This window comes from Centrocercus urophasianus, unplaced genomic scaffold, assembly GCF_019232065.1.
Source record: "Centrocercus urophasianus isolate 14NV4802_14NV808 unplaced genomic scaffold, USGS_Curo_1.0 seq_10, whole genome shotgun sequence".
NCBI classification, from domain to species: domain Eukaryota; kingdom Metazoa; phylum Chordata; class Aves; order Galliformes; family Phasianidae; genus Centrocercus; species Centrocercus urophasianus.
In genome coordinates, this window is record NW_024884142.1 from 78941951 (window position 1) to 78961130 (window position 19180).

General features: G+C 37.9%; 1 protein-coding gene across 3 annotated transcripts in view; it reads left to right on the forward strand.

Moving 5' to 3' along the window:
• Positions 1-19180, forward strand: part of THADA (THADA armadillo repeat containing) — a 211502-nt gene that overhangs the window by 120712 nt on the left and 71610 nt on the right. For all 3 annotated transcript variants that reach the window (XM_042826019.1, XM_042825953.1, XM_042826094.1), the window contains one exon: positions 4111-4279. In XM_042826019.1, coding sequence (XP_042681953.1) covers positions 4111-4279 — 169 coding nt within the window. The remainder of the gene's footprint in view (positions 1-4110; positions 4280-19180) is intronic.

The window sequence follows — 19180 nt, forward strand, 5'->3', positions numbered from 1 at the left end:
GCTGAGAACAGGCTTATGATGCTGTGATACTATCTTTGTGACTGCAGTTCAAACTTCCTTATAAATTTCTCCACCCTTTTTATATTCCAGGAAACCTTGTGCTTGTATTAATGAGTAGGTACTGTCCTGCTGATATGTTAATTGTGTGGAAACTTGAGTTTCTTTTTAATTCTTCTTTTTGCATCTCTCTTTGCTTGGAAACTTGTAAAACTACTTGTAAAAGTTACTGAATTTACTCTTTTGGGAATCTTTCGATGAAGATAGCTGGTCTGATGGGCATGATCTGAGACCCCTTCTGCAGAATGTTGCTTTTCTTCATGTTCAGTTCTACTTATGAATTTCATCCCGTTTTTATGGCTGCACTTCCCAATGCTCTCTTCCAACACTTTGTGAAGTCAGCATTTGTGAATGTATTTCAGCTGAGAACAGGCTTATGATGCTGTGATACTATCTTTGTGACTGCAGGAACAACTACCTGCATCATTAATAAATAATGAATTAATAAGTAGTGAACCATTCTGTGAATCTGTGAGCAGATCGCTGTGGCTATATCCAGTAAACTTGGAAAAAATGTTTTTGTCCTTGCTCATTCTTCCTCAAACAACTATAGGTATTACTTAATGTAACAGCTGTATCACTTCCAGCTACATTTATGGTTTTTTAAATGATTCCTACCAATTTGTTACTGTGATACTCATATTAAAGGCAATCCTTAGTCGCTTTGTTGATCTGCTCAGTATGAAGTCTGTTGAGAGGGCGTAATAAGAAAGGGAGATAAAGAAACACATAGGAAACACCTGCAGATCTTTTTTTTTATTAATAAAAGCATGAAGATACATTTATTTGCAGCTAGCATTTTGTTGTTTGTAGCTAGAGCGAGCAATAAATTAAACACTTTGAAGTCTGCAGAGGAGTGCAGAATCCTTCTGTGCCTTATGAGAGTTGCTCATATAAATTATGTCACTTAGCAGCTTAGTTCCTGATCTGAATGTTAACACTGGACAGGAGCAGTGGAAATCCACTGAATCAACAGTTACACAAAGTGAAAACTGCTCAGATTTATTGGCTTTTTGTTCTTGATCGTGAACTGTTTCAAGTAAACAAGTTTACATCTAAAACCTCACTCACCTGGGTAAACAGCACTAAATTTAAAATGGAATGCAACTTCAACAGTTGTAAATGGTCTTGAGGATTTAATAGATCCTTCCTTAGGGATCTTGCAAATTTTCTTTGCTACTTGCTACCTTGTTATAAAATTAGACTGACATGTTACATTATTCTACATATTATAACATTTTAGCTATTTCTTAGATTTGAAAATTTACTTATACATGAAGTGCACGTAAAGAAAAGTCACCTGCAGAAAACATTTTTTATTCCTCCCACTTATTTTTCAAATAAAAAAAAAATTGTTATTTCAAAGACAGGTATACACACACGCACATTGCCTAATGGGAGTGAGGTTCTGTGGCTGATGTTTGCCCTGCAGTAATGGTGAGAACCAAGTTTAAGTTGTGGGATTGGCAGGTGGTCAAGTGGCCCAGACTGAGGCTGCTGTTCCTTTCTGCCACTACTGTGGGGTGTAGCTGCCACCCCACAAGTGATGACACTGCTCAGAGTTAAGTTAGTTACACAGTGGATCTTGAAGGCTGGTTTAACTGGAAAACACTGCATTGGGCAAGTCTTTTGTCTTGTTTTGCCTGGCTATGTTAGGTCACCTATGAGTGGAATTCAGCAAAAATCAGAACTGCCCATTCTTAATCTAGGATGTTGTTACAAACTATGGGAGAAAAGAGCATTTATCTTGACGTTCTTCTGGCAAACTTCTTGTATGATTGAGGAGTGAAGCCAAATGCCTCCAAAGCATGAGAGAAGCACAGATCAGATGCCTTCAGGATATCTGGAAGTTCAGGGATGGGTGACCTGGCGTGATATCTTACATGTGTTGTTGAAAAGGAGGAGTGCTTTTGAAATGTTATCTGTAATGTTTCTTGGGAGAATGAAAAACAACTTTTAGTATTTTAGGGGAAATAAAAAAGAGAAAAGAAACAGCAAGTGTGTTAACTCCTTTCAGATTTGAGAAGCTATTTGCCATTGTGAAACGTTGTCTTTGTGTTCCCGTATATGTTCCTGTAAATCAGTTTTATTCAGCTTCATTGTTCTTGAATTTTATGGTGCTTTTGTTACTTTGTAGTGACTTTGTTAGGAGTACTCTTCTGAGGCTTTCCACAAATATCTAAGTTCTGTGGATATACAATCATACAATCATTAGGATTAGAAAGACCACTACCATCATCTAGTCCAACCATCAGCCCTTGCCTAAGTGTGCTGCCCTTGCTTAGAGTGACTGCTCTAAACCATGTCACTCAGTGCTACATCTATCTTTCTCTTGAAAACTCCCAACAGTGGTGGCTCTACCACCTTCCTGGGTAGCCTGTTCCAATACCTCGCCCCTTTTTCTGAGAAGAAATTTTTCCTAATATACAACTTGATGCAACCAATGCTGCACACTACTGCAGTCTTCCTGGTGAGTAGCGTGAGAACTTTGAGTTTGCATTTGACTTCAGCAGGTGTGTAGCACAGCGGCTGGATGATGACTGAATTGCCCTTCATGCAAGCTGAAGCTGCAGGCTTGCATTTTCCTCAGGCACAGAAAGTTGCAGAACCGGGGCTGCTGTGTCTTGGGCCAGTTGTCCACCCACTGGGCAACAAAGCTTTTGTTTGGGGGGGGAGGAGGATGAGGAGAAGGAGGTTGTTGCCTCCTAACTGAGGATTCTCAAAGTGCCATACTTAACTGACATTGAGGGTCCCAGCTGGACTTCTCTTTGTGGTCTGGGAACAGTCATCTGCTGAGGTTGTTTGATTTGTTTATTTTCTTCTGTTTTTAGACTACAATTTGGCGCACAAAGAGAAGAAAATCTGGTAGTTTTGCCTTAAGCTTCTGCTTTATTCATATTCAGTATAAACACTGTCTTTATAGACCTGGTATTCTGGTAGCTCAGAAAATGTGAAATTGCTTCCTTTATTCTGAATGTATAGCAGTCACTTTTATTTCCATAATGAATGTGATAAAATAACAATCTGGAACAAAATTCAATACGTAAAATACTGTATGTCTATACATGCATAATACGTATGTGCTAGGCCGGTTGGTTTTTGCAAGAAAGGGGAGTTAAAATTAGGTTACCTAAAAATTGTTCTCAACTCCATTTTTTTACTACTAAGAAAAAAACTGCACAGCTCCATTTTAATTTGTTATGCTGCATTCAACTACAAAACCACTTCTGAATCATGTAGTTTTGGAAAGTACCCTCGCACAACTTAGAGGAAACCCTGGCATTTTCCCCATTTTCCACCCTTCTTTCTGAAGAGTTGTCACATTCCTTGGGAAAAAATAATTTGTGAAAGGTCATGAACAAAACAAAGAACGTTCTTAAGTTTACTGTTACAGCTAACTAAAAGTTGTATGCCCATTGCAGTAACAGGACTGCTTGTGTTTGGAAAGAACATCTCTATGTGAGAGTTACATGGTTAAGGAGACATATTATAGCACAAATGAAGGAAAAGCTGTAGACAAACCACTTTTCAGGTTTATTTTCACTGTGTAATGGAATAAAATCTTTTTGTTTAAAGATACTGAATTTATTTTTACAAAGGCTAAGCTGACTTCTTGCATCTGGTCAATACAGGATTAAAACTTTTCATATGGAACAGAGTAACTGTTCTTGCAGAGAACAGAGCTCTGTTTTTGCATCATGTTGTGAAGAGCCTACTCTTTGCATTTCCTTTTCAAAGATGATCTTCCTAAAAGTTATTCCCCAAGGGAAGATGTGGGAGGGTAGAGAATAGAATGTGCTACCATAGTATGGGGATGGAAATTCCAGCTCAGAACATGGCTCAGTACTTCCTTCAAGCAGTATTTCTGTGCTTCAGGCTCTAGTATGGCTTATGTTTCTAGGAGAGCAGTCTTTCACTGCAGCTGAGAAAGTCTAAATTTGACTTGTGATAGGTGTGTTGTGTATTATCCTTTGTCTTTATTTTCTGTGGCTTTTAGCCACAAGAGTGGATTGCATCTGGATGACAAAAAATATGTATTTCTCGTTTTTCTAGGTGTGGGCATTCGCCTGTGTACCGTTCACGTGAAATGTCAGGTCGGGCCCTTGTTCCATTTGTTATGATAAATGAAGTGCCACATACAGTACTGTCACTGCTGAAGGGGCTTCCAGATTCTACCAGTCTTTGCATACGACAGAATAGCATTCATGGAACACTTCTTCAAGTAAGTTTCCTGTTGTGCTTTTTCAGTCAGATGTTTTTTGGTCGTGCTTTACTGTCAGATAACACGCAGTGAGTTGTACTGAGTGTTCAAACATGTTTAAGTATTTTAAAGTTGATTCTCTCAAACAATAAAATGTAGAATGCAATTTTCAACAGCCATTAGAAGGCTGCAAGTTATAAATATCAACATTTACATTTCATGTAATGCTTCATCTCTGGAGATTACAGTGCTTTGAGAGCAAATATCTTTATTTAAACGTATCTACAGAGAGATCTGTGTGACTCACTCAATCACAGAGCAAATCTACAGCAGAGCTGAACTCCAAGTACCGGTGGTATTGTAGATACTGAGACTTGCTACTTACCTATGTGTTTACTTATTACTTGATTTGCTGTTCCTGCTACACCATCAACTTCCTGTCACTTTGCTGTGCAAGATATGATAAGCTTTATATTGTGTTCTTCTGAAAACATGGGAGAACAGCTCACTATCAGTTGGGAATCAGGAATTTCTTCATTCCCCATGTATCATTCCATTGGTTTATGGCAATCTGTTCAGTGTGTTTGATTTTTAAGCTATCAGTGTAATAAGTTACCCATTTTTATTGCCTGTTTTTCACAAGCAACTTTCCAACAAAGGCGTATTATATACGTTCAGCTCTGTTGGTCTGCCTTAGTTGGCAGTCTGTCTTGGTACACATTCCCATTGTCACATGTGGTGATCTGCTGGTTATTTGTAAAAGCTTTTCCAGCATATTATTTCCCTCTCAAACCATGACCTTACAGGCAACCTGTGATAAGGAAATGAGTATAGTCTCTCTAGAGGTGTTTTTGCCAACTTTACCTGTATCCCAACATGTTGATGATCAGCTTATTTCTAATGTACATTAACTGACTTAATTGGAAGCTGGTAATTTGTTCAGTGTTTTGGAAGTTGGTTTCATTTTACTTCTTCAGACAGGTATTTTAATGCTTATGAAAGTAGCTGGATTGGGATCAGAGGAGTTCATTAGATTTAATTTGCATTTGGTAGGTGATAGGTAACAGAGGAGGTCATCCCAGAGTGTGAGATGATTCTGTAAAGTCTTTCCTGACGTGAATGTCAGTCCAGCAGCTGTGTAGTAGGGAAGGGCATTACCACTATCAGCCACCAGTGAGTCACAAAACTGGGGTCCCATGAAGTGTTAGGAAAAGAGATTGTTCCAACAGAGGTGAAAGAGTTTTATCAAACTGAAAAATAATTATAACCCTTGTAATGAGGGCATGGACTGACCAGTGTATAAAGCCTCTGCTGCCTTTTTAGTGACCTAGTAGTAAAATAATAATGTGGGGTTGGTTCTGAATCTGTCCAAAGGTTGATTTAAAAAAAAATTCTTTCTGAACAAGTGTTGCTAACAAGATTGGGTTTTCTTTTCCATTTCTGTGAGGCAGAAGATACTGTCAGAACGTGATTTTTTTTTTTTTGTCAGTTTTGAGCAGTTACTAGGGACTGGTACAACTGCAATGACACCAAACTGAGCAGTGTTGTTCATATAGCAAAAGGGATGCCATCCAGAGGAACTTAAACTGGAAAGGTGAGCCCTTGAGAATCTAAGGAAGTTCTACAAAGCAAGTGCAAGGTTTTGCACTTGGGTCAAGGCGATCCCAGATGTGTATACAATCTTGGAGGAGAACTCCTTGAGTGTAGGCCTCTGAGGAGAATTCAAGGGTCTTGGTTGATGAAAAAATTAACATGAGACAGCAATGTTAGGACCCAGCTGGAGTACTACATCTGTGCCTTGGGCCCCCAACACAGGAAAGATGTGGAGATTTTGGAGAGGGCCCGGGGGGGGGGCCACAAAACTGAGCAAGGGCTGGAGCACTTCTCCTATGAAGATAGGCTGAAGAAATTTGGCTTCTTCAATCTGGAAAAGAGAAGACTGTGGGAAGACCTCACTGCAGCCTTCCAGTATTTAAAGGGAGGTTATAAACTTAAGGGAAGTCAACTTTTTACGAGAGTAGGTAGTGATAGGACAAGGGTTAATGGTTCCAAACTAAAGGAAGAGAGATTCAGATTAGATGTTGTTAGTTAGTGAGAGAGTGGTGAGGTGCTGGAACAGGTTGTCCTGATTGTGGTTGCCCCATCCCTAGAGATATTTAAGGCCAGGCTGTATGGGGCCCTGGGCTATCTGATCTAGTACTTGATCTAGTGGCTTGCAACTCTACTTGCAGCAGAGGAGATGGAACTTAATGATCCTTGAGGTTTCTTCCAACCCAAGCTATACTATGATTCTATAAATCTGTGAATTATTACTGCACTGGGGAAAGACTACTGCTGTCAGAGTACAATATTCTTTGAAATCGTACAGTTGATAATGATCCAGTCATGTCTGATCTCTCACATGTGTCTTGGGCTTTGCTTTTACGATCTGTGAATCGAAGTTGCACAAAGTCTTTGTTTAATTCCTAACAAGATGTAGTTTATGACTGAATTGCTGAACTAATTTGCTACTTAAAAATAACAAATATTCAGAAGAAAAGCTGATGGATGATAGGTGTACATGTTATATCCATAAAACACCGATAACACACAGTTCAATGCATAGTTATTGTGCACCTGCTGTAAATTGGAGTGCAAAACAAAGTCCTGTGACTTTCAGGATGTTGGATGCATGGTTTCAGTTTCCTCTTTATCAATCTAAGATGGAATTTGCAAAGTCTTATTGAATGGTAAATGATGTTATGAGGTTACTTGTTAAAGCACTGTTTCTCTGAAGCCTTACTTAAAGAGAGCTTAAGGCAATAATCTGGCTCTGTTCAAGGGTGTACTGCATTTCCGTGACACGATAGAGAATTTATCTTCCTTTCTGATATGGAGATCTCTATGAAAAGGAGGGATGTCTGTACAATACTCAATAACATTTTGACTTTTTCCAGTAATACAGGCCAGTATATGAAAATAGAATCCAGTTAATTTAATTTCTTCAGTCATTTTAGTCAGAAGCTGACGTAAGGCCACTGCCTGATTTTTCTTTCAGTGTTCATCTGCTGTCAAGACTTGAGCAGGAAAGTTGGAATTGCTCAGACTTAAAGCTTATGTGGTAGTGCCAAGTGTAATAGATCATGAAGGTATATTACAGTTATGTTTCAGCGTTATGCAATTGCTTTATCTGTTGCAAGCCAAATGTTCATTTATAGAAAAATTGTTTGAAAAAATTTCAGAATGCAGTGCTTGTCCAAACATGGTCTGTTTTTCAAAGTGTTGAGATTGACAAGGAGTTTGACAGTAATACAAATGTGTTGTGTTTAACTTCAGTCCTCTGCATTATCTGAAATCACAGCTTTTGGTCCTCAGTATGAGAACTGTGGTTCAATTTATGTACTAATATAAATGTGCATGGGGATAAAATAATCTAATCATCTTTTATGCTTTATGTAAGAATTATTTTGAAGAAAGTGGGAGAAATACTGTTGTTCTATAGCTCTTATGAAACTGATGATATTTTACAAAGGATTTTAAGTAAATATGTCAAGACAAAAAAAATTCCTTTTCTCCTTAGTTTTTCCTTCTGTGAATGTGGTTTCTAATTTTCTGCTATCCAAACAGTCATGGGGACTGGGGAGAGACTTAGGTTTGTAATTCATGAGAAAATGTGGAAATCCTCTGTTGGCCTTTTTAAATGATGAACTATTTCTGGGTTTCATTAAGATGTAGTTTTTTGCTGGATCAGTTGAAAGGAAGAGTTCATCCAGAGCTTATTGTAGAAACTCCATTATGCTTTGAATTTTTTTATTTTTATTTTTTTTACTTTTGGCAGTTGCCAAGGATCTTACAGTAGTTGGGAAGATTGTGAGGGATCCTTACCAGCAGATCCGAGAGAGGGCAGAATCTGCTCTCCTGATGCTCAGGGCTGAGTGGTCTTGCTTTTTCCCCTCTATCTTTCTCTTCTGATCTTGTACTTCACTGTGCCATGGTCCCTGTAACTAAGGCTACCTTCAGCCTTCACACCGGCAGTGAGTTAGCAGAGCACTTCTTGCCTCCTTTTGTCAAGAGGCTGTCACTGATTCTTTCCAGGAGCCTTCTGGGCTTTTTGTGCTATGCTATGCTTGTCATCCAGCAGATCATGAGAATCTAGCGGAATCTAGCAGAATCACTGTGAGAATCTAGACCTGCAGACCTGATGCTGCTTCTAGCTGTCTGCAGAAGGCCTCATTCAGTAGTTCCTTCTGGACAAGCAGCCTAGTGCAGGTGCCCACTATGTCACCCATGCAGTGATGTGTTCTCAAATCCTATTAGTAAGCTCTCTGCTAGCCCGTCACCCATCCCAGTCAGACTTCTCTGCATTCCAGCTCTTCTCTCACATGAAGGACATCTCCATCTTCTCATCTTCCCAGCCACTGTCTGCAGAGCCTGTATTCCTCAGCACTCCAATCACGTCAGCAATCCCACCATGTCTCTGTGATCTCAGCAAACTGCACGAAGTCCTAATTCCTGTAATTCTTGAATCTCCTTGTTTGGTGCTTTAAAGCAGATGAAAGTTATAGGATGCCTGAGCATTGTTTGTCTGGGGAACAATCCAGCACCTTTAATTCATCCAGTTGTAGTTTACTTATGATGATTAAAAAACTCCCAAATGAACGATCTGTCAGATTGGTTTTCCAAGCAAAGCAGACATTAGTCTGCTGCTTTTGTTTTTATCTTGTGAGAATCAAGCAACATGATTGACGCTGGATTTCAAAGGCTCTGCTGTGTTCGTAGCCCTAGACTCTCTTAGCTGAACAGGAAAATAGGGCAGTAAGACCGAGGCTTTCAGTCACAGTTCTGTGCTCATTAATTTCCAGAAATCTCTCTCACATTTGTCCATTGAAGAAATCTGTATGTATCCTCATAGACTCTTTATATTGAGAGTAGTAATAATAATATGCTGCAATTAGTCATGGAACAGATGTAATTAAAATTGAGGTTTCTTGAGGTCCCCCAGATGTGTGTCTGAATCAGTGCTCTACTTCCATCAGCTGGTGGACTGATAGCACAAACACAGGAAAAACTATAAAACAGACCGAGCAGCTATAAAAGCACATGTGGACTGCCTTAGCTTAGACTGCTCCTGAGCCAGAGATGTACGGATGTGACTTTGAAGAGAAAAATGAGAAGTTCATGATTACACTGATGAATATAACCAGTTTATGATGAAAACATCCGTAAGTTAGGTAATTATCCAGAACAAGTACCAAGACAGATTGTTGTTGATGGAAATAGAACCTGCTAATGAATGTGAATGCCTTTTTACCTCCTTTGAGAGGAGGAGAATATTAATTTAAGTTGCTACAAAGGAAGGTCAAGCTCCAGGTATTTGAGATTGCTATCAGTCTTACGTTTTATGAGTTTAATACTTGGACGTTTATGCAGAGGAATAAAGACAATTAAAATAAATATGAGCTTTTGAAAATAAATCAGAGAGGAATGGTGCATGAAGAAGATCTAGCAAGCAATCATAGAAGTTTTATTACAGGACTGAGTAGGTAATAAAACCCTACAGACTCCAATGGCTAGGGTGTGTGATTATGATAACAGAATACAAATTACACAAATACATTTTGAAAGTTGTTCTTGAATGTAGGCTCTTGTAGCTTGGTGAAAGAGATATACTATACTATACTACGTACTTGATGTAAAATCCTTGATGTGGATTACAAACAGGAGTGCCAGTGACCATATTTTCTTCTGTTTTGTTTTGAACAAAGGATCACTGGGGTCTAAAGGAATGAATGGGGAAGTGGCATTGTTTATTTGGCTTTATTCAGTAGCGTAGAAACATTAACTATGGTGAATTACTTTTTATTTAGCTTGATAATAATGTTTGATGCATAGCAGTTCCACATATGCACATAAAAACTCAATGTAGTAAATAAATGTTACATTATCTGCTGATCAAAAAAAGAAACCTGCTACAATTAAATGTTTTCCAATGAAATTTCCTTCCAGCTGTTTCTTTTCCAAGTTCATTTTTTAGTGTTCAAGATAAGCCTTTAAGATTAGTATAAAGAGAAAGGAAATACTGATGTCAAGTTGAAAGCATACTCGCTTATGTAGCTGGCAATTACAGAACAGTTGTCTTATTTTTTCATGTTGTGAATTCATATTAACTGTTGTACTGAGGGGATGTGCTGATACAAGGAGGCAGGGAGGATCTGAGAACAATATTTGTATTTTGTATTATTATTTCTACCTACCTGTATTTTCTGAATGTAACAGAGATGTAAATAAGTTGCAAGCATGGGAGCAGACAGCCTGTGGGAGAAAATCACAGGTGAAATTTTGCCAGAAGTTTTCTTACAGCTTCATTTTTTTATCGAGCTTCTGTAGTACTGCTAATTAATGAGACAGATCTGCTAGTGGGATGTAACTTTGAGGTTGCTTTAACTGTAATTAGCAATGCTCCCAAATGTTGTTGTTCTGGTTTCCGAAGATACGTTGCTGGTTTTTAAAAGGGCATAGATATATGTAGATTTTACAACTCTGTTAAATCCTTTCATTCAGTTTCTGCATGGTTATTGAATTCCTTACTACAACTGTGTATTTGCAGAAATGCTATTGTAGTAAAATCTGTGTTTACATACTTAAAAAAACACAAAAGAAAAAAAATGGACTTTAAGAAAAACTTTAACCTTAAAAAAAAAAAGAGTGGTTTTAGTGCAAAGCAAGTTATATTCATCGATTTGTGAAAGGGAAGCTGCTGTTTTTAATTGAGAGGTAAACATAGTAAGGGCTAGTCTGGGTTGTGCTGGGAATTGTGTGACAGTTGCCCCCTCCGTAAAGCTGAGTGGTGCCATTCCTGTGAATCCAAGCTCCTGCAGCTTGTGTCACTGCTGTCCAGTACAGGGCTGTGGGGTGGGTGTGTGCAGCTGCACTATGAACAGCATCTAGTGTTCAGTTACAGCTGTAAAACATCACCAGCCCTGTGGCTTTGTCCTGGATAAATGTGCAGTGACTGAAAATGTTAAATACTATTGTGGCTACGTAGAAAAACCTGTATTAGGTGTTAAGATTAAATTTAAGGAAAGAGAAATTCTCCTTTAGGTGCAGTTTTACAATGGATAGACTACTTTTTCTTTAGGCAGAGATGTTAGAAAAGAATATTGTTGGCACAATATTCCACTTACTACTTCTTGAGGCACTGGATGCTTAACTGGATGTAGGCCTTCCAGAACAGCAGTTGAACTGTTGTGAAATCTAAATTTTTTTGTAAGTGTTCACTTCGGTGCTGAAGTGCATATTTCTCACACCTGTTTTGTATTATGAATCTTTAAGTATCCCTCATGATTAGTCAGGAAAGCAATACTATCACTCTGTCACAGGCAGAGGATGTTTTTACAGTTGGGAAGGGAAAAGTTGAAACTTGTAAAGTGTACTGAAGATATAATATTCTCCTAAGTGGTGCAGTGGATTAATTTAGTACTACACGGAGTTCATTTTTCATCTCCAAAAACATGTTTTCAGTCCCACCCGCATAGGACTTTTTCTCTCCCTTTTGATCTAGAAACTGTCGTTAAAACTTTCAGAGCCAAAAGAAAGATAATCCTGAACATACTTCCTGATATACTTTTAAAAATACCTATCCATTATAAGTTCTGACTGCTTGAGGCTGTATTAAAAATATTTATGAACAGTGAGGGTTTTTTCTTTTTTTTATTACAATGTGCTGTGTTTTCAAGAGTTAAGTCTATAATGAGAAATGTTGAGAGGGGCCTCTCATGGACTTGGAAGCTTCCTCAGCCTGTTTGCAAAGCAGAAGATATGCTCCACAAAAAGCTGAAGCTAAAAAATTCTGACCTGTACTAAAGGTCAGAATGCAAGAATCTCAAATACTGGAACAAAAAAGTTAAGGAAAGAGTAAAGGAAAAGCTGGAAATCTAAGACAGTGAAAGAGAGTAAACATAAAACCGGATTAAGTGACTTTCAAAGATCTGAAATTCTATTTTATGTATGTATGAGTCTAATTAGTATTCTTTCTATGATGAAAGGGCACGTTTTCTTTCTTAACTGCGTTTAAAGCCTGCTACTTGTTTTAGTTTTTCATTCTGATTTCTGATTGTGTTACAGGCAATTCTTGCAGGAATGTAATTTATCTTTTTCTGTTGTTTTACAAAGTGTTGCAAAGTATCTCATTGTGGAAATGGTTACTGTGGTGCTAGAATTTTCTCAGAACAGTTCTCACATCGCTATTTCATTTCAAAGCGTTTCTTTCACTCAGGCTCTGAATCGGAACTGACAGCGTACTCTGGATGTTGGTTTTGTTACTCTGATGTTGTTTATTCATGGGCTGAAGAGAAGAATGGGAAATAGCTATCCAGGCTGAGGAAGGATTGTACAGAAATTTGACTGACATAAAGAGACTGCATGGGACAAAGTTTATGTGGGGGCAGGATGAACAAGAAGCTGTGATACACTTATATCTGGTGGAGTTTGATGGGAGGCAGTTCTTATTGTTAGGATCAGTCTGTATGCTTTGCTTGTAGGTCAGGGGCAATGGGGAACAAAGCTCTATTGAAAGAAAATTTGTTTTCCACTGTCTAGTACAATATGCTTGCAGTTTTGCAGCATTGCTGACAAAATGTCAAAAAATACTGAGTTGCATCACCAGAAATATGGCATCCAGTGGAACTGCAGGCAGCGGTTAGTTTTGAAGTACCCCAAAGTGCCCCCAGAAAGCATTTATCAGGGCCTTGAAACAGCCTAGGTGTGGCCTAACAACAAAAGAGAGCAAGGGCTGTGCCAAGAGAGTGATAAGGATGCTTCTAAATTTATTACCTGTCAAGGTCCCTCCTGTTCTCTGCTCCATCCCTCACAGAATGTTCCAGTCATCTCTGGATCATCAGGGCTGCCTTGATGTTAGTGAGTGTGGAAGCCTCCCACAGGGCTTTCAAGCAGGCAAAGAATGAGGGAAGCCCCTGAAGACACGATAAGCAACTGCTTCTATTCTGTCCTCCCTCATTCCTTCACACACTTGCACCTATGTTATCTTTCTCTGTTTCCCCTGGCACCACCACTCTGACCTTCTTCCTCCTCCCTCATGCCTACCCTTGTTTCAGGTGCTTGCTTTTCCATTTCTCTATTCTGAACCATATCCTCTCTTTAAGAGTAGCTGTTGTCCTGGTAGGCCATTGCTTACTTCAGTAGAGTTATTATCATGATGACAGAGGTGTATATCAGGTCTATTTCTATATGCAGTTGTATTCAAAAGCATGTAATTCAGATTCAGTTGTCTTCTTATCTACAGTGAATGTTCTAAGTATGTTTTTGGCAGTAAGTCATTCTAGCTTGATGTAGTTAATTCTGGTCTGCGATGTGTTGGGTTTTTGGCTTGTGTTTGTTTGTGGGAAAATAAAAAATGGTTGTTGATTTTATTCTCAAATTCACACAGTTATTTCCATAGATTCAGACAGGTCTTTGTGAGAAGTGGGTGTTGTGAAAGGTGTTTATACCTTGGAAATCATCTTTATCCTTTCTTTGATGGAAATGCACCATCAGTAAGATCAGAATATCTGTTTTATTACTAGAAATCACATAAGAATGCATTGCTTAAATATTTAGTTAAATTATTTTTAATTTTTAATTTAAATTAAAGTTATATTGGACATTTGCAGTTGATATTGAGTTTGATTTCCATATATTTAAAATTTCTTAGTACCTTTCCTTCCTTTCCACATTCTAAATGGGTGTATTTGCTGGGCTTTATAACATTAAAGTTGCTATTCTTTAAGGAAAGTAATAGTTCAAGGTAGAGAAAACCAACTCAAAACTTCTTTAATTCACTACAATACGCTCTTAAAGCAAGCAAATTACCTACTATATACACATCTCACACTTGTAAATTACAGGAAATTATTCAGTTGTTTCAGTCTTGTCTCCGTTGTAAATCAGACAAAATTGATGATTAGAGTTAGAAGCTGTAAAGAAATTACTTTTTTCCAAAGAAAATATAAATTTAGCTATTATTGAATGTGTTAGACTTGTGTTTTTTCTACTTTTTGAATTACTGTATTGTGTGGTGCCATAAGAAATTCCAAGTACAAGCTTTGCTCTTTGAAACAGAGGCATTTTTTAACCTTCATAGATTTAAGATGTGAATAAGAATTTGTAGACCATACAGTCAACATCTTAAGTGAAGAACCTTCATGTTTTTTAGTTCCTAGTGATACAAAAGTAACTGATGTAATCAGGGAAATGGGTGCCATTGTGGTGCTGCCCACTCTGGGCCCCTGGCCCGCCCCCCCCCCCCCCCCAACATATAAAAAAAAAAAAATCTGGAAGATGTAGAGCTGCATATAATAACATCTGAAAGACTTCACATATATGTGTTGCCAAGTAGTTGTTCTGATTTCCTGATATAGCATCTAACAAAGCACATACACTGTATGCCTGTATCCTGTGTTGCAGCATAAAGCTGCAACTTATAGATAGTCCTGAAGTGTTTCAAAAGGACAGGCCTGTGTAGTTGTCTTTGGGTAGATCAACAGGTGAATGATTGAGCAGGCAGGATTTCAGACTTCTACTAGTTATTGCTGTATTAAAATAGTAACCTTGAAAAGAATAAAATGCTTCAAGTGCTTCCAGCATTGTAATACTTTTTTTTTTCTTTGGTTTTCTGATTTAATCATTCACACATCTGAATTACCATATGACAAGCATCTATTTCAAAATGAATCAAATTGAATTAGATTATAGAGGTATTATGAAATGATGGTGTAATACTCTTGCAACTGTACTTATTTATCCTGGAACATTTTACTCTGTTATATGTATGAAAATGATAGATAGCACAGCATCAGGTGGATTGCACTACCAGAAGTGAAAGAGAAAGGTTATAAAAGCCAAAATCATTTTATGTTTAACTAGTTTGAAAATAAGTAAAATATGAAACCTTAGCATTTATAGATTTCTGGTGAGGGGAAAAAAAAGCAATCTGTAAAATTTTACTGTGTTTAGCAATAAAAGCATAATACTGTTTTCACTGAAAATAAACAAACTGTTAGCAGCAGTAGTGGATACACAGTATTGGAACTGTAAGTAATGTAACTTCTGCAGAGTTCTTCCATGTTCTTCCTTCTTCGTTTTTGTTAGGAGCCTTCATGTATTCTCAATAGGTAAATTTGCTTTTAAGTTTATATTAAACTTAAGCCTGAATATAACTTACAAATTAACCTTTTAAATAGCTGCATTGAACATGCAGCACTCTTATTTAAAACTCCTCTGATAGTTCTAATGATGTAAAAAGCATTTTCAGTGTTGTACAGCATTGGTGGTGAGAGTTTTAACAAGTTCATTTTCTGTTAACTTTTGTTTAGACCGAGGTCACAAATTAATGATTTCATCCTACATGTTTTCTAAATTGAATAATGGATGCTGTTGAAGTTATCATGTCCAGCTCTAAAACCGTCAGTGCAGCAAACTCTTGGGTTTTTTATTTTTGGGGTGCAGTAGGCTGTGATATTGACAGATTTCCTCAGAAGAAGAGGTGTTTATAACTACCTCAACCTCTGACATTTTTTTTCCATTGACAGTTTGGTGAGTGCAGTTTTGCTAATGTTTTTCCATCAGCCTTTTCCTTTTTGAGTAATATATTTTCCATCCGAGTATTATCTTTTAATTCCCTGGTATTAATAAGGATTAGTAATGACAGCTGGAGGAAAAGTTTAAAAGTTGAGTCAATCGCATGTATTTTTGTGTTGAGTCAGTGTATGAATGGGGCTTATAATGGCGTTATCTACATGGGCTATCCCTGTGGTTTTTAAGAAGCAATTTCATTTTTTTAGAATTACAGTGCTGCAACTAGCCAAGAGAAACCTCAGAACAATTGTGGTATTGCAATTGTGCAACATACAACACTTTGGAGTGCCCCTAAATGATGGACTTTACTAGTCAAAGAAGTGTCATGGGTATGAAACTTACATAGTGACAAGTTTGTAGCTGTAAATTCTTAATGAAGTTTGTTGGGGCATTTTTCTTTTAGTTAGCATGATTTTGCTGGGAAAGAAGGAAGAAAAAAAAAAAAGTCTTTTGGGATGATAAATGCTAAGTAGTATTTTGTATACGGACTGACTGACAATGATAATTTGACTGACAGTGATAATTTGAGGAACTTTAAGTCTATTCTTTCCCCCTCTATAATACAAAATTTGCATTCATTGTATTGCTACTGTATACAATATTAGCTGTAGGAAATCTCTTTGCAGATTTTCTGTAATGAAAGTAGTAGTTACCAATAAGTATTTTAATTTGACCTTTTAACCTGCTTAAGAAAAAGTTTTTACTCAATTATTAAAGTAAGAGAACATTTATCTTTCTTATCGTTAAATACGTAAATAAAAAGGGGGGCTCGCTTTTTGCAGCTGGTTGGTCATCTTGGGGTGTATTATAAAACCAACAAGGCTGATGAAATGCACAGAGGCAGATTCACCCTATTTGTAGTGGGTGAAAAAGGAACTTGGTCTCAAAGTTCCTTGCATTTTTCTACATGCAGTTAACTTGTGGAATTGTGTGCAGTTTTAGCAAACTCCTAGGATATGTTTGTGGATTCTAACTTCTGACAAAGTCATCTTGTTACTTAATTTTTAAGGTTTGAATTTACTTGAAGCAATCATACTGCATTCATACTTCATACAGTTGCATATGCTTTAAAAAAAAAAATAATAATAATTCTGTAGTAAATTTCACTGCTTCTAAAAAAATAATTCTAATTTACGTGATGACCTTTCCAGTAAATCAGCATATACCATTAGTCCATAGCAAGAGCTGATGATGAGCACAATTTTGGATGTGTTATTCTCAGGATTTAGGACAGGGCACAGCACAGACACCACTAGGACTCTTGAAAGATTTCAGCAGAAAGATAACAAATGCATGTGTGCATAAGATCAGCATCGTAGAATGGTTTGGGTTGGAAGGGGCCTTCAAGATCATATATGATCTTGAGGTTGAGGTTGGACATATATTTCCAACCTCACACTAGACCAGGTTGCTCAAAGCCTCATTCAACCTGGCTTTGAATGCCTTATGGGAGGGGGCATATAATGGAGATCCATTCTGTTTTTCATCTTTTTGCAGTTTTACTCATTATTCATCATAATTATGAACAAAGCAATAGGACCATACAAGCGATGGTGTGGTGGCTTCCTCTTTTATTTGCCACTGCATTCAAACTGTGAAGTGACTTAAAGCTGCAGGCTCTGTCTGAAATCCAGTTTAGTTTGTCTAAAGATGATAAAGAGAGAATATTTCATTTGTCAGCTATAGAAACCATCTATTTCAGTTGCTGCCATTGCAAATGCTCACTGGTAAGTTATAAAGGGGATAGGATACTGGCTGTCAAGTTGTACTTGGAGGCTAACACGGGCAAGAACAAATTCATACTTACTGCAAAGAGGAAAGATGCTGAAGATCCCCCCTTAGTTAACCTGACTACTGTAACTTTTTAGCATTTCGTAATTGTTAGAAAAGGAGCACAAAGCATCCTCGTTGTTCCTTGCATTGCTGATGCAGAATGGCTTTCTGCTGCCTTGGGCAAAATCTGGCGTGTAGTGTAAACGGTGCATTGCCTCAGTGGTACTCTTGCTGCCAAGGCTTTAATGTCAGAGGATTTTGCTGGTCTTGTCATCTGCAAACAGCTTGTGCATAGCAGCCCACATCCAGCTGGTCATCACTAGCACTCTGGGGATGTTGCAGCTGCTGCAGATCAGCTCAAAGCAATTTCTCTAAGGCATTTCAGTGAAAAGGAGCAGGATTTCCTTAATTTCAATGGCAGGGCTCTGCAAACCTAACTCCTGTGACTTAGCAGAATTGAGAGCTGCTTTCATTTGGAGCCAGGCTAGGTTTGACGTTGTCAAACTGCAGCTCAATGCAGTGTTTAGGAAATAGCAAGCATGGTAACTTTTACCACTGATACCACCACGCTCGGAAAACAACCTCTATGCAGTTCAACTTGCAAAGGAAATGGAGCATTTAAGCTCCAGCAACTTTAAAAACTGTTCTTAGAACTGTTTTTAGAGTCAGACAGCTGTATTCCTCTGGGATAATAAAATCAAAGGCAAGCATGTGCAGGTGTTGGAGAAAGTAATCTTGGATAGGAAAATGTGCTGGAAGAACTTTTCAAAAAATAATTCTGCCATAAATACTGTTCCTTTTCCCTTTCGTCAACAATTTATCCAACCAATTGCATGAGCACGGAAGAAGCAAAAGGAAAATAATACTAAAGAAGAGGTCATCCCAAGCACCTTTTAGCACCTCTTAATAGCAAAGCCCCATTGAATTCCATCGTGTTACTTTGGAGTTTGCCTGCTCTGCTGCATTTGCAGAGACGGTGTGGTGTGCATATGTCATAATGCTTATGGTAAAGCAAAGTGCACCAGCTTGATAGAAAAAAATGCTTTGATAGTGCTTGGGCACTTTCAATGATAGTTTGTCTGGGATGCTTGTTTGTCGGGGGGTTGGAGGGGAAGGAGGGGAACAAAACTCAACAAGGCTTTGTGGAGATTTAAAATCAGAAGGTGTATTTGAGCTATTCTGGGGAGGTGTAATCAGCTGGCTGGCTGGATTAAGGTTTGGGAACAAACCAGAAATATATTACAGGTAGAATTTTAATTGTTCAAAGGATAAATGCAAAATTCATTAAGGTTGTTCTGTGACTGTGTAGTTAGCCCTTTCCTTGCCCTTAAGTTTACCTTGGCCAGGGCACTTGCAGTAAAATGGCACTGTGAAAATTACTGGAAAACATTAACATTAACTTGTTATTGTAAGCTGACATCATGCTGAGCCTGATGGGAAGTAGAATTTATATATAGCTTGTCCATATGTGTAAGGCAAAAATCTGCTGAGTTTCAGCAGCAGTATGATTCATGTATTTTTGCTGTAGTTCAAGTTTCA